Consider the following 14368-nt stretch of genomic DNA (forward strand, 5'->3'; position numbering starts at 1 on the left):
CCAGCTTCTTGCTAGCAAGATATTATGAATCATAGAAATGCCTGGGTTGAAAAGGACCTTAAAGATCATCTAGTCTCAACCCCCCTGCTGTGGGCAGGGTTGCCTTGAATGCCTCTTGGGATGGGGCATCCACAACTTCTCTGGGCAACCTAAAACGCAAGTTAACTCTGTCTCAGCTTAACCCAGGACACAGTTGTGCAAGCTCACAGGAGGAAAAGGCCTTCACGCACCATGGGGCTCGTTGCCTCTGTCTTACAAAGCACCTGGACCGAAGTCTGGAAACACATAGCTGTTGTCTTGCCCTGTTCTTGTGCTCTTGCTGAGGTATTTGCTGTTGACCACCCTCAGACAGGGGACACTGGGCTCACAGGACTTTTTGTGGTGATTTAACTATGATCATTCTTATGCCTTGTCTGTTCTTATGATTAGAAAGCTGTTCCTATCCATATTAATTATTCCGTGCAGAGATTTTTGCCCAACTGTGTGTTTGTGTACATGGAGAACCAATTGTCCCTTCTGTAAGACCTCCACCTGCATTTGTAGGTGACTGTGCCCCATCTCACCTCCTCCAGGTTAAGCTGAACAGCCTCTGCTTGTTCAGTCTGTGCCCCAAAATAACAGTCCTGGACTCCTTTTCTCAGTGCTCTGCCCTGAGTTCATTCTAACTACTTTTGTAGTCCACAGGTTTCCGAATTGTGGTAACAAGAACTTGATACAATATTCTGTCTAAAGCTTATACAATAGTATTTAATGTTATTACTTAATATTATTACTTAACATTAGGACAAACAGTCCATACTTACTTAATAATACTGATATTCTCTTGGAGGGACAACTTATACCACCCCGACTCAATTTGTCCACACCCATTGTCTTTCCATTTTCTTCATCCTCCTTTTCTTGTCCTCCTAATGGGCTGTCAATCCCCTCCTGTCTCTGCACAGTCTAGAAATCTAGTCTGTTCATCAGTCCAGCGGTGTATCCAGCATGTTTCTGCTTTGCATCCCCAGCATCTTTTTTGCATGTGGTAGTTTTATGTGATTGTCACTTGGAGGCCCCTGTAGCTGCTCCTAACAGTCACTTTGGGAATGAAACTCTTTCTGATAATAGTAAAAATTAATCTAACAAAGTTTCTCTATGCAGTAGAGTTGAAAGTGATTTGAAATGGTTTCGAATAGACAAGAGGCAAATTTTTCATGATGCTCTGCAAGGCACGTGAGCAGCGTTGCAACTGATGCTTGTCAGAAAGGAGGGCATCTTTGCTCTGTCTCCTGGCAGGTATTCCAAGATACCTCCAAGATACTCCAGTTTAGGCACAAGCGTATTTGTTGGTTTGGGGTTGTAAACTATCCAAGGGTGAAATGAAAAGTATCTGAAAAGTAGGTTAAGTGGCATTTCAGGTGGTGCCGGTAGTGTCCAGCATGGCACTGGTTACTCTAATACTCTTGTTTGTTTTCACAAACCAGCACCTCACAGTTTCTGAGCGGACAACTGCTGTGAGGAGACCGTAACCTCTTGATTTCAAAGGAGCCATCATTTCGCTGGTGCCTCTGTGGTTAATGTAAGAAAGGTGTCTTGCCATAAACTTTTTCCGAGGTATTCAGCAAGATTGGAAAGGGGTCGGCCCGGGCAGGAAGCCCTTGTCTGCGCTATAAAGAAAATAGCAAGCAACAAAATGAAAGCATCAAAGGACCAACAGGATGCAGTCCCAGGAGTCCTCTCTGGCATGTTAGTCCTTCTTGAAAGTCAGCATTGAGTGAAGAGTGACCTTAAAACTCGCTTCATTTGAACAGACTGGGCTCAAGTTTAAAGTTCAAGGCATTTTGTTTTTTCACCTGTTTCCTACAGTTTTAAGAAACTTCTGAAGAATTAATGTGTAACTATATCTGGTCACCGAGCCAACACAGAGAATTTTTCTCAAGGGAAAATAATGTTACTGTATGGAGTGAGAGAAATGGATACTTTCTGAGATAAAAAGTTTCAACAAATAAAACCCAAAACCACTGCTGCCATGATCACAAACAGCCCTGGAGTCGGCAGTAATGCACGTGCTTTTTCTTATTTTATTTTCAAAAAAAGCTGGTAGGATCCTGTAATTGTCTGAATCATGGTGAAAGGATTTTTTTTTGTCAAAGCTGCTGCTGCTGCTTGGGAAGCAAGGTCTTGTTTTGGGCACACCCTGGGAGCAAAGAGGCTGGCTGTGGCAGTTCATCTTCTATCTGCAAGCTGACTGAGCCAGCTACTGGCCCTGCGGCCACCTATCCCACTCTCCCCCCGCTGGAGCTGTTGGGCCTCATGAGGGAAAACTAAAGCCCTGAACCAAAACTCCATCAGTAGATGAGGGCAAACATGGATATGGTGATACAGCCCTACCACTGCTAATGCCAAGCGGCAACCTGGGCTGCTGGCCAGCACCAGTTGCAAGCCACTTTTCTTTTTCACCCAACACCATCTTCTATGTGCGTGATCCTGAAATAGTTACTTTATTTTCTGATCTCTGCATCTCGCATAATGGAGCAGCTAGTAATTTATCCTACAAGTGGTTTGGCAGCTCATCTTTCATAGCTAAAAGATAGTTTGAAGAGATGACATACAGATTTCACTTGCATTTCCCCATGCCATTAAATTTTAATGATTCTGGTATGAATATTTCACGAAAGTACCTTCTGAATGGGTTTGTTTTGTCCTGGCAGCTGATATTCAGTATAGAGTCGGGGGGGAAATGTTTGGTTTTTGGTGGGTTTTCTTTTCCTCTTAGGTGGTTTAGCATAGGTAAGGTGTCAAACTAGATTAAGTGAGAAAAGGCAGCTTCTTGTTGGTGATTCAGCGAAGAGATGCAATCTGGAACTTTTTTCAGCTGCTTAGTGGAAGTCTGTGAAACAGCCCTCAGAAAATTCTGCTCTTTACTCTCCTACCACAAGGTGGCTAAAAATGTTTTGGAAGCCCACGAGATGCGAGTGCTAGAAATAACGCTAATAGGTCTAACAGCCTTTGTGCAATGCAACACACGGCGCGCAGGAGACCAGATTTATTACGGAGAAAATTGTATAAGTCTCATTTAAGTGGAGTGACATTCAGAAAATGTTTTTTACCAAGTTTGTTTCAATCACTCCTCAGCTGGAGTTGTCTGGGCTTGGCTCTGGGTTGGTATTTTTTTAAATAGAAGAAGTCATTGCCCCCAGCACCTCTTGCATGAGCAACAGCGCTGTGGACCTGTGTGATTTGGAGCTCAGCGGCTGCCTGCCCATGAAGGCACAGCTCTACCAGCACATCAGCCTCACTGCTCGACACAAACCAGGGCTGAAGCTTCAGATTCGCACTCCATCTCCATTTGTCCTGCCTGCTGAATCCATCCACTCCAATGCTAAATCAGAAACACTTATCCAAACCTGGGTTAGCACGTTCTTTTGTTGTTGAATTGTGTGGGTCCAGCACTAGGATGACAGGTGTGTTTCCTTAAATCAGTAACATTTCCAAATAGCCAGCTGCTACGCCATCTGAAAGGCGTAGTTCGTTTTCACCAATTTCAGGAGTGGTAACACTCTTCCCTGCAAACTTTTTGGAAGCTTATCTCCAGCTGTACAGTAGGGATAAAGCTTTTGTTTAATGGAAATGAAGCGTATCTTTTTCTTACAGATGCAGCACTTGCTATTCAGCTTTTCATATGCATTTTAGGTTTCCCTTTTTATTTTTTAACTTATTAACTCTGACAAGTAACCTCTTGGTTGTGAACAATTTAATTCACAATTCATTTTTCTGATTCAAAGTGAACACAAGTGCTCTAATCCCCTAATGGGAATTAATTGCATGTTTCAGTGCTTAACTCTGATCCTTTCTCAATCCCCACTGGGACAAGTTTCTTCCTGAAGGATCTGTGTTTGTTATTCGAAACACAATCTGAAAGGTAATGATTTTTCTTATAAAAGGGAGTCAGACCGACTGAATATTAATGCTGTTTTTATTGTGAGGGAATGAGCTGCGTCCAAAAAAAAAAAACCTTGTTTATGTCATGAAGGATAAATTATGCTGAAGTATATCTGATGAAATAGAGGCGGAAAACAAACAACAACAAAAAAAAGCGTGGTCTTTTTTGCTTCAGTTAAAGCAGTTTGCCAGTAAATAAAGGCACACACCTTTTTTGCTTGGAAAACTGTATTCTGTTACAGAGAAGAACTGTGTACTTCACCAACAGGGAAACTGCTTTGCTACTGAGTATTTTAAATGACACTCAGTCAGCAATATACCCCTTTTGGAATACCCACCTTAGAGTTTACTAAAATAAGAGCAAGTAGCAGAAATTAAGTTTCTGCTTCCAGTCTGGTTTTAAATTTTTTTTTTTTTTTCAAACTTGAAACACATTGTTTAGTGACCCTTCTTCCAAAAGGAGCTGCACGTGCTCCTCTGATGGCCCAGGCAGATGGATGTGCGTGAGACAGGCACTGCCCAGTGGGTCACCAAGGGCAGAATGTGGGAAACCATCAAACAGTGCCAATAACTGCTGCTGCCCTACAGAAGAAAGGGGAGATAAATGGGGGAGAGCAAGAAAAATAACTTGGGAAGTACGAAGGTGCCTCTTTTTCCCCCTGCCTTTCAGTAAAGCCAGCCTTTTATCCCACTGAAACCAATTTTGAGTGTTTTATGCTCACAGATAAATGTTGAACAACATCATTCAGGGTCTGTTTTCAAGAGAGGGCTACCACATGTGCAGATTGGCTACTTCAGGTGGCCTAGCACCTCCGTACCTGAGGAAGAGGGAAGGAGCATGGCATTATCTGGCCTTCCTGCCAGCAGCCCTAGCCGCCAGTTTCACTAGGGCTGAAATACCACATCTTCGCTTCCCCCCACCCCCAAGGTAGATAAATGCAAACAACATTTATACAGCTCCCAGAGATGGGAAGGGTGAAGGTGCTTGTGAGGACTGCGGTGTCTGCCCTTGCCAGCTCTGCAAATGAGGTTTGTTACCTAAGGTCTATCAGCAGCGCCAAGGAGACCTGTCATCGTTCCCCTCCCCTGAAGGAGCAGGACAGACTTGTCCTCTCAGATGGCACCCATGTGCTTGGGATGTGGTTGCTGGAGGCCATCCTGCTTCTCTCCCCGGAGCCACAGCTTGCTCTTCAGTGTTTGTCAGTCAGTCAGCAAGCAGGACCGGGGTCACCAGGCTTCCCAAAAATCCTTCAGCGTGTCCGTAAAATGACTCAACTCCAGGTTAAACTTGCTGTACCAGCGTGCCTCATTGTGCTTGTAAGGTCTGAGGTTAAAGCCTTTTTCATCCCTCTTCCCGACAGACAGGTCCCTTATTCATTTCGGTGATGTCCCAGTTTGTAGGTAGTTAGCTTGCTGCAGCAAGCATTGTGCTGCTGGCTTTTCTTCTTCCAAGTAAGACTGTTTTTTGAAAAAATACCAGAAGCTTGAATGTGCTAATTTGCTTGCAGATAATTAAGGCCACTGTGCTGTATTTTACCATGAAAAAAGTAGACACTCAAACTTCCAAACTGCCACCAGGCTCTTCTGTCACTGTATAAGGTGTTGTTTCTCAGCTACTGAGTGTGGCCACAGTGAAAGGAGAGCCTGAGCAGAAGAATGGGGGAAGCAGGTGCTTCCCAGAGGTGGCAGTGCCGGTTGTCCCAGGTACTGTGTGACCAAGTCCATCATTCAGGCTTTACAAAACAACCACCCCACCCCAACAAGGGAAGACAAACCAAGTGTGGCTTTGCTCCTGCATGTTTTAATAACTGGGCTTAACCTGGGCTACTTAAACCATAAATGAAGCAGAGCAGCATAGGAAGGTGTCTGCGTAGCTAAGCTGAACCATGACCTTTCCTCCCCCCATAAAGGATGTGCTAAGTGGAGCATGTTTCCATCACAGGGATGGCTCCCTGGGTTGCTTTTGGGGTGAGCATGACATCACACTTACTGCAGCACAGCTCTCATGACAGTGAGAAGGGAAAAAATTGAGGTTTGGAGCTTTTCCGGAGGCTCAGGGATGCGTTGGCTGATGTTGGGGATTCCTTAGAGAAATCACGGGATGTAATTTGATTACAGCAAAGAACTGCAAGGCTGACTTTCTCCTGGTGTCTTGTTTTTCACTGTTAGGAGTATATTTGAATTTAGTGTGATATTTAAATAAGGTCTAGGACTATGAGACCACTTTTGCACGCACCTGAACAGTCTTGCGTGTACAACGTGTCTTGGCGTGGCTTCGGTTCTCCAGAGCGTTGGCCAAAGCAGCCACGTACGGTAACGTCTGCCTTTGTCTTTCAGCTGCTTTTGCAGGTATGATGGCTCGTGTCTTCGTCTACGGCACGCTGAAGAAGGGCCAGCCCAACTACAAGCACATGATCAACACGGCCAAAGGGCTAGCGAAATTCCAAGGAAGGGGCCGCACAGCGGAGAAGTACCCACTGGTGATTGCAGGAAAATACAACATTCCTTACATGCTGAACATCCCAGGGACAGGACACCAGGTTGCTGGGGAGATTTACTCAGTTGACGACCAGATGCTGCAGTTCCTGGATGAGTTTGAAGGCTGCCCAGAGATGTACCAGCGCACCCTGATGAGAATCGAGGTGGTGGAGTGGGAAGGGAAGGGCGGCGTGGGGGAGGCACGGGCAGCTGCTGAAGGCGTCGTGGAGTGTTTCGTGTACAGCACGATGACGTACCCGCCTGAGTGGGTCGGCCTCCCCTACCATGACAGTTACGACTCCTCAGGGAAACACGGCCTCTCCTACGTCCTGCGTGAAAGCCGGGAGTAAAAACGGGAGGTAACACAGCCCAGACGAAGATGTAGTACTAAGCACATGTCGCTCAGTAACCTTTCCAGGAAAGCTGTAATACCTTTCTATTAAAACACAGGATCTCTTGTAACCTTCCCAACCCGGGAGCCTTGGCACTAGTGTTGAAGTCTTGCAGGCACAGAGATGGGGGCTCGTCCCCAGCTAGTCAGTGTCCTCCTCACCCCTGCTAACCTGCTGCGAGTAACCAGGTTTGCATAAGGTGTAAAATCACTCTATCTGTGCACATTGGTTTTGGGGTCTAGTTCCTTTTCTCCATGCCCCCCTCTTTGCCTTAGTGCATGACTGAGGTCAGTGAAAGGCAAGGGAACAGACTAGATTTTTTTTTTTTTTTTAAACTGAATTGGCAAATTTTCTTGTGTAGTTCGCCAAGGTGGGTGGAATAATGATGATACTATTGCACTAATAGCTGAAACTGACTTTTAAAAAATCATGTCTGCAAACAAAGTAAAGCACAACTCACATTTAATATTGGCTTGTAATGGTGTTTAGTAGGTTACTGAATGTAAACAGGGAGAGATGACCATATAGATGCTATGCACTTCAAGACAAATATTAAATTGCTGGAGAAATAGAGAAAATTTAAAGACTATTCTTATTCTGTGTTGCAATGTTTTTTCTGAACTGGAAAAGAGTATTTTTAAAACATAGTTTTATAAGGTACTATGAAGAAATGTTGAAAGATAATTACATTTACAATTGTATTTTTAATCTAGCATTCTAAGCACTTTAAGTACCGCTTCAGTTCACTGAGTGACTGTAGGATTTGGGGGGTGGGTGGGTGTTGGGGACCAGGAAATGCAAACCTGATTTCAGCTACCTTCAGCAGATGCAGCTGTTGTGAGCACTTACTATCAAGGTGACTTTTAGCCAAGCACTTTAATGCAGAACTTGCAATCATATGCAAACTGAGCTTCTCATCGGGGAAAAGATTTTATATACATTATTAAAAATATCCAAAGGATATTAAAAATATCCAAAGGACCAAAATCAGTAGGGTGATTACTGCAACATTTAAACTGGAGAAAAACAAAACAAAACAAAAAAAAAGATGTAAAGACGACTATTGTCCCCTTGACCCAAACTAACTGTGCTGGTTTCTGTACAATCTGGGAAAACCATGGTTTTCTGTTGTTACATTACTGTGCCTTGTATTTTCTTTCAACTGCAGTGTTTGGTACATATAGATCGTACAGTATACAAAGCTGCCAAAGGGATGCAAGCAGGGAATGTGTGCCATGCAGTGAGCCAAAGTACAATTCAATGTGCTAATGACACCATTAAGAACAACACTGTATTTTTGCTTTGTTGCCAGTAGCCCTGTGATGGCCGGAGGAGATCTGAGGTAGGGAATCAGCACAGGGATCCAGGATAAAGAATCAGCTTAAACTTTATCAGTAGTAGGCACTGCTACATCTCATTTAGAAAAAGAGACAGAAAGCTTGTGTTGCTGCAGTAAACAAAATAAGTAATTTTAAAGTAGAATACTTGTGTCCCTTCAGAATACCTGTTTTTCGGTTAGAGCAACCTGCAGAAGCTGAACTGTCTTCCTTTTGGAAGGGGCTGGATGGCATTACGGAGCTTTGTAGGAAAGTCTGCAGGGTGCCTGCCTCAGTTTCTCCAGCTCAAAAAGCATTAATTTTCCTCGAGGGCAGGTGCTATCCAAACACTCTCCTTACTCATCTTGATGGGTTTTGTACACTAATTAACAAAGCAGGTCCTTGTACTACATTATTCTGTCTTGACTGTGTGATTTAGTTGTCAGCTTCTCAATAACATGAAAAATGCCTCTTCAATCAGAAGTTTCAAGCAGAATCATGAACCTTTCTGGTTGAACATGAGTCACCAGCCCTGTCACAGACTGTTTTTGTCCTTCACCTTCCAGTAAAGGGCCCAGGCGCCTCTGGCCAGAGGGGTTTTTCTCAGAAGCAGCATGACTGCACATCCTAGGCAAGAAAATGAGAGCAGGCCTCCTCCTCTCTGGGGCAGTGGTCAAGGCACAGCAGGAACGGTGACTTTGAGGTATGTAAAAAAAAAAAGAAAAACAGCTGTAGGAGGCAAGGCCAAAGGCAGGAGTAGCCCAGTGCCTTGTCCCAGCCACAGGCAGCAGTATCTAGTGAGCTGCAGCTGCTGACTTACTGAGCTAGACCAGTTAACAGAAGAAGGAGCCACCGCTAACCACACACTAACATTCTGAACCCAGTGAACTTCTGGTATCTTCACCATCCTGTGGCATTGAGTTCCTTTGTAAGGACAGGAAAAAAAAATACACCCTCTTACCTGTTCTGCCCAAGTCACCAGCCCTCTCACTTCTGTTCAAGTCTCTTAAGTCTTCTTCCTCTCCAGGTCCTCTCCGGTTTCCCACACTGGACGCGCAGCTCTTCCAGCAGGGTATAGTTATTATGAACGGTCCTAGTTCTTCACACAGTCCTTAGTAAGAGCCTCTGCACAACAAAAGATGAGACACTTGGGTCTCCCTTTCCTGTAAGAGTTCAGGAGGATGCTTGCCCTGAGGGACAGCAGGTGCCTCTAGCAATACCTTGCGGTGGCTAAGGGGCTTCAAGGACAGTGCCAGCTCCTTCCATATGGACCATCCAGTAATAAATTGAAAGAAGATAAAGGGGGGGAAATTTGAGTGTGGAGTCTGAATAAAAGAAGAAAATTCCCTTACAGCTGTAAATGAAAATACACGGGGAAAGTCTGCACTAGCAAAATAAAACATCTAGCCTGTAATTTAAACCTAGTCTATAGAAAGGCTCCAAAAATATTCAATAAATCTGATCAGAATTTAAGCCATTGGCAGTACTTGTTCAGCAGTTACACAGAGCATAGGAAAACTGCCTAGTAAACCACTCAGTGGTTAATTTCTCAGTCTTCCCAACTATTCTGTACAATTTGGCTGGGGCCTCAAACCAGTGATATTACCATGGAGAAGATGAATCAGATTTGGGCTTTTGTTTTCTTTTTAATAAAAGAGGCTTTTCCTGTTTTAAAGCAGAAATGGTATTTTATTGATTTTATTTGATCCTGAAAAATCAAAGAATTACAAAGGTTATGTACAAGTATTTCTGGAAGTAAAAATCTGGGATCTGTTGCCAAGGTTTAACATCTGTGTTTGCTGTCTTAACCACTGATACAATAAACATGACTGTATAAAATCTTGCACGTAGAACTGTCCATCTTCTGTGTTGAATTGCCTTAATTTTACTTTATATATGGAAATAACAAAGGCTTAGCTAATTCAGCAGTGTGGAGGCAACCTTTCATTCCAGTTCCACCAGCAGATCTCCTTCTCCAACAGTATCACCAGCTTTGCAGTGCACAGCTTTCACCTAAGTACAGAAACAGAAATAATTCCAAGCCTTCCTCAACAGCACGGTTAAATAAATGGCCTGGTTGACATTTCTTATACAGAGTATCACATCTGCGTGCACACGGTAAATGGCCACTACACAACATTACGACCATGCAGGGGATCACAGGTGCAGGTATGTTGGAAGGGCCTCGGGAGGCTGCCAGCTCAACCTCCAACGCTCAGAGTCCAGATGAATTTTGAGTGTCTCTCAGGGTGGAGACTCCAGAGCCTGTGAGCAGCCTGCTCTAGTGCTTCACCAAATCATGTCCAACTCCATCAAGGTATTTAGGCACCTACCACTTGCTGTTTTCCTTATTACTTACATGCTTGAAGATCTGAATGTCAGATTGAGATGACACTTCTAAAAACTAAAAAGCACTTTTCTTCCCCCTGTTTCAACTGCTGTTCATTTACTACTAAGTTTTAAATTTTTATATGACAGGCTGACTCTTCAACGCTCATGCTTGGACATTTCAGTGAAATATTCCTGTATCTCTTGCATTACAAATTTTAAGCATAACTGAATTTTGGGATGGCAGCCATGAAGTGGGTTTCCCTCAATCCCCCGGCAGCTGAGATAGATTGATTCAAATTTGAATTTGGATCCTTCAACATAACCAAACTTGGCAAAGGGCTACCACTGTCAAATAAATGCAGCTACATCTGTAGACGAATTATACACTCGCGTGCAGATTCCTGAATTTTTAAACACAAATATCTTATACTAGCCCTTCATTTCCTCTATAAAAGGCTGTAACGTGTTTGAATTCCCTTTTGGCACATGGAGCACCAGAAAATAACCGAAGCTGTGTATTCGGGTTTGCTTGCAATATTAATTCAGAGCTCATGCTGACATGCCAAATCTTTGGTAAGAACCTTATTCAGCAGTTAGCTCAGTTTAGTCATCCAAATGTTACCTTGGGTTCCTAAAGGAAACCCGCAGCCTACCCAAAATGCCAGGCTATTGTGGCTACGCTGTTGCCCACAGTCTAAAGCCACATGAGCTGTAAGCTCTGTGGCACAGATACATTCACAGTGTTGCTCAAGAAATGAAGCTGAACACTGTACACAGGCAAAAGACACCATGAAATGTAAAAAAAAAAAAGCTTTATTTCTAAATCGTTAGCTAGAAGCCTACCCGATTCCTGAGTCTCAATCTTTTAAGAGATGAAAGCAGTGTGAAAAATATTCTACTTCTTTCTTTTATTTTTTCTACAAAGCCAAGGTTCAGCAAACATTGTATCTGACTAGTGTTTCAAACTCCCTGGTGAGGTTTGACGTGCAGCGGGGCCAGCTCCCCATCCTGACCCAAGTGCAGCTGTCCCGGCAGAGACAGGAGGCAACGCCAGTTCCTCTCCATCATTCCCTAATTTTTAAACCACCTGCAGCTGGAGTAAACTCAAAGTAGATAAAAACAAGCCACTTTTCTCACAATTACAAACAGGAAGATGGGGGTTTGATGCAGAAAAGGAATTCAGCCAGGAATGAAAATGGGAACGTCTTCCAGCTGAAGACAAACAAACTGAGTTTCATAACACAGTTTCAAAGCATCAAAACATGGATTAACAGCCAGTGCCAAACATCCCATTCCTGTGGAGGCACCGAGTTGTTTTAGCACTCAGAGGCACAGCTTTGCACTGCAGAGCAGGATGAATTCTGTTTAGCAGCTTCATTTCTACAGAGCCCAAAACTTTTTTGCTTTTTCAAATTCTTAAAATTATAAAGAACAAAATAATTCAAATCCCACTTTGAAGGATTCATAAACCAAATGTGGGTTTATGTGGTATCTGTACAGAATGAGTGGGAGATATTACTGGGAAAAGGACAAGCAGAATTTTAAAGAACAGGTCCCCATGGGCTGCAGCACACCTCGTCGGGAAAGGGAAGGTTAAATTAAAAAATAAAAGGGGGTGGGTGGGAGCGGGAATGGCATTTTAATTACAAATACTCACTAGTTAAAATCATTGGATGCAAAGAGCAGCAATAAGGGGTTAAACAAAAGAAGCAAGGATGAAAAAAATGCTAGGAAATATTAATCAAGTGAGAAAATAAATTATATTGAAATTAATGCATGAAAGAAGATAATAAAGTGGCAATGTTAGAGCAACAGGAGAAGGTACGTTCTCTCTCTCTCTGCAATTTTTTTCCTCAAGACCCAGTTTTGCACTAGATACACTGGAAGAGGTAAGCCCTGCATCCCAGCCTCAGTGACAATCATATTGCTGTGCCAAATAAGCCTTTCTTGTAAACACACAAACAGTCCTTGGCATAGAGACCCATCTTGAGATCTCAGCAAATCTGGCCAGTGACTAACCTCGTCCCTGCCCTGGAGGGATGCTGCCTCCTTGCTGCCTCCCTCTGGGCTAAGGGATCGCGTTGGGGTTTGTTTTGCTATTTTTAATAACAAAATGTCAGTGCTTCAGGGAGAGCAGAGGGACCTGTCGCCTGGCAGAAAAGGGCTCGGACATGCTAGGAAATAGAAGAATATATAATCAGGATATTTGGCAAAGACTCTGACCAGTGACTCCTCAAGAGTGACTTGGCTTTCTCTTTGAAAAGGAAGGATCAGGGGCCTGTGTCTAGATGATGGTTTTAGACTGTGAATTATAATCTGGCACAGGGATGCTTTGAGGCTCTGATTTAGGGGCTGAGAGTCCCCAGACCAGATGGGGTTTAAGGCATGCCCTTGTCATATAAGCTTAACCAGTTCCCTGCCCAGAGCACCAGTTTTGGTACATTCTGCGCTGCAGGAGAGTCCCAGCTCAGGAGCTGCAATGCTGATCCCCCTAGAAGCAAGATACCACAATGCACAGCCTTGCCAAGCTTAACACATTTGCAGATCTATGTTTCATATTTAACAGTCACAACAATAAAAAATTGCTTTTCTCCTCTTCCTGCAAAAGCACTTTACGTGCCTTGTTCTGAGTGTTTTTTTAATGTCAAATTGTTTGCCATTAATGAATTAGCTGGCAAATAGATCTCTCTTCTTCAGTTGCTCTCTGGAAAGATGGAATTTGGAGAAGCGGTTTGCAGCACGTTTCAATTCAACTTGGCATAGTAGCATCATAGAAAACAAATCATTTAGGAGAAAAAGAGTTATATGAATTTCTGAAGCCAGTAAAACTATTTCCTGCTGTGCTATCTAAGGCTCGGAACTACTTAACAGCATTCACAGCAGATGCAAATGTTAAAAATTAGAGACACCTCACTTCGAAAGCCTTACAACAATCAGACTTAATTCCTTAACAACCAGAATCCTCTTTTTTTCCTTTTTAAATTCTATCCTATTTGACAAGTTGCATATGGTTTTAAGTGACCCAAGGTAGCTTACCTTGCCTGTTTTAGCAGCAATCATACTGTTCTGCATTTTCATTGCTTCAATTACACAAATCTCTTGACCTTCTGAAACCTGGTAAAATTAAAGCAGAACAAAATGAGGATAGAGGATTTGAAATGCTGTGTGTATGATTCTTCTAGAAAATAAAGGGATTATTTTATTATATGCCAAAAAGACTTCTATGGCACAAGTCAAGCCAGCCAGCTACACAGTCACGACACAAACCACAATCACAAATCGCAGTTGCCTTTGACAAACTTGCAGCAACGTAGGGAAAAAGGAATCACCTACTTAAAACTATCACCCCAGACAAACCTGGAAGGCTCCTCTCCCATCCCATCCATTCAGCTCCAACTTCTGCAGTTCACATTTCACATCCAACACAGCTCACCATTAAATCCAGAGCAAAATTTAATCTCTGCAGTTCTGTCTGGGGAGCTTTTGCTTTGCTTCCCTGGCGCAGATCCCACAGACACTAATCCCGATTCAGAAGCCAAAAGTTTCTTGGCAAGCGTCCGGGGGAGCATGGACTGGAAGCTCCAGCAATACCCAACAGGCTAGTCACACCTCTGCACGTGGCAGGATCCGGATGGCGGCTGATGACCTCAGACTGACAGAAGGGAGCATGCCTGCAAGGAACCACGATCTCTCATCCGCAAGGGAGGCATCGCAGAGGCAAAACCATAATTTTCACCACAGCTGAGAGGTCTTAAAAGGAAACATTCAAGTTTCCTCTTTCTGCTTGTTTGCACTCTGCTAACAGGCATGTGCAAGCTCAAGGTCACCAGTAACCCACTGGGCTGCTCTGCTGGGCTCCTGTGTGCCTCCCAGTCCTCCTCCCTCCAATGCCTTGGACCACACTGCCCAGAGGAAACAGCCACTTGA

General features: G+C 43.7%; 2 protein-coding genes across 2 annotated transcripts in view; one reads left to right on the forward strand and one right to left on the reverse strand.

Moving 5' to 3' along the window:
* The first annotated feature begins 6278 nt into the window (after positions 1–6278).
* Positions 6279–6752, forward strand: GGACT (gamma-glutamylamine cyclotransferase). Its single transcript, XM_010084065.1, has one exon. The coding sequence runs from the start codon at positions 6279–6281 to the stop codon at positions 6750–6752; it is 474 nt and encodes a 157-aa protein (XP_010082367.1).
* Positions 6753–9778: 3026 nt separating this feature from the next.
* The window catches only part of PCCA (propionyl CoA carboxylase, alpha polypeptide), a 78820-nt gene continuing 74230 nt past the window's right edge, over positions 9779–14368 (reverse strand). The window contains exons 4-5 of the mRNA XM_010084067.1: positions 13478–13555; positions 9779–10123 (exon numbers count right to left, since the gene is read on the reverse strand). Coding sequence (XP_010082369.1) covers positions 10055–10123; positions 13478–13555 — 147 coding nt within the window. The 3' untranslated portion in view covers positions 9779–10054. The remainder of the gene's footprint in view (positions 10124–13477; positions 13556–14368) is intronic.

The sequence above is a fragment of the Pterocles gutturalis genome, unplaced genomic scaffold (assembly GCF_000699245.1).
Source record: "Pterocles gutturalis isolate BGI_N339 unplaced genomic scaffold, ASM69924v1 scaffold24160, whole genome shotgun sequence".
NCBI lineage: Eukaryota > Metazoa > Chordata > Aves > Pterocliformes > Pteroclidae > Pterocles > Pterocles gutturalis.

What these genes read in the sequence shown, in the direction of transcription:
- GGACT (XM_010084065.1), top strand. Translation starts at nt 6,279, where the DNA reads ATGGCTCGTGTCTTCGTCTACGGCACGCTGAAGAAGGGCCAGCCCAAC.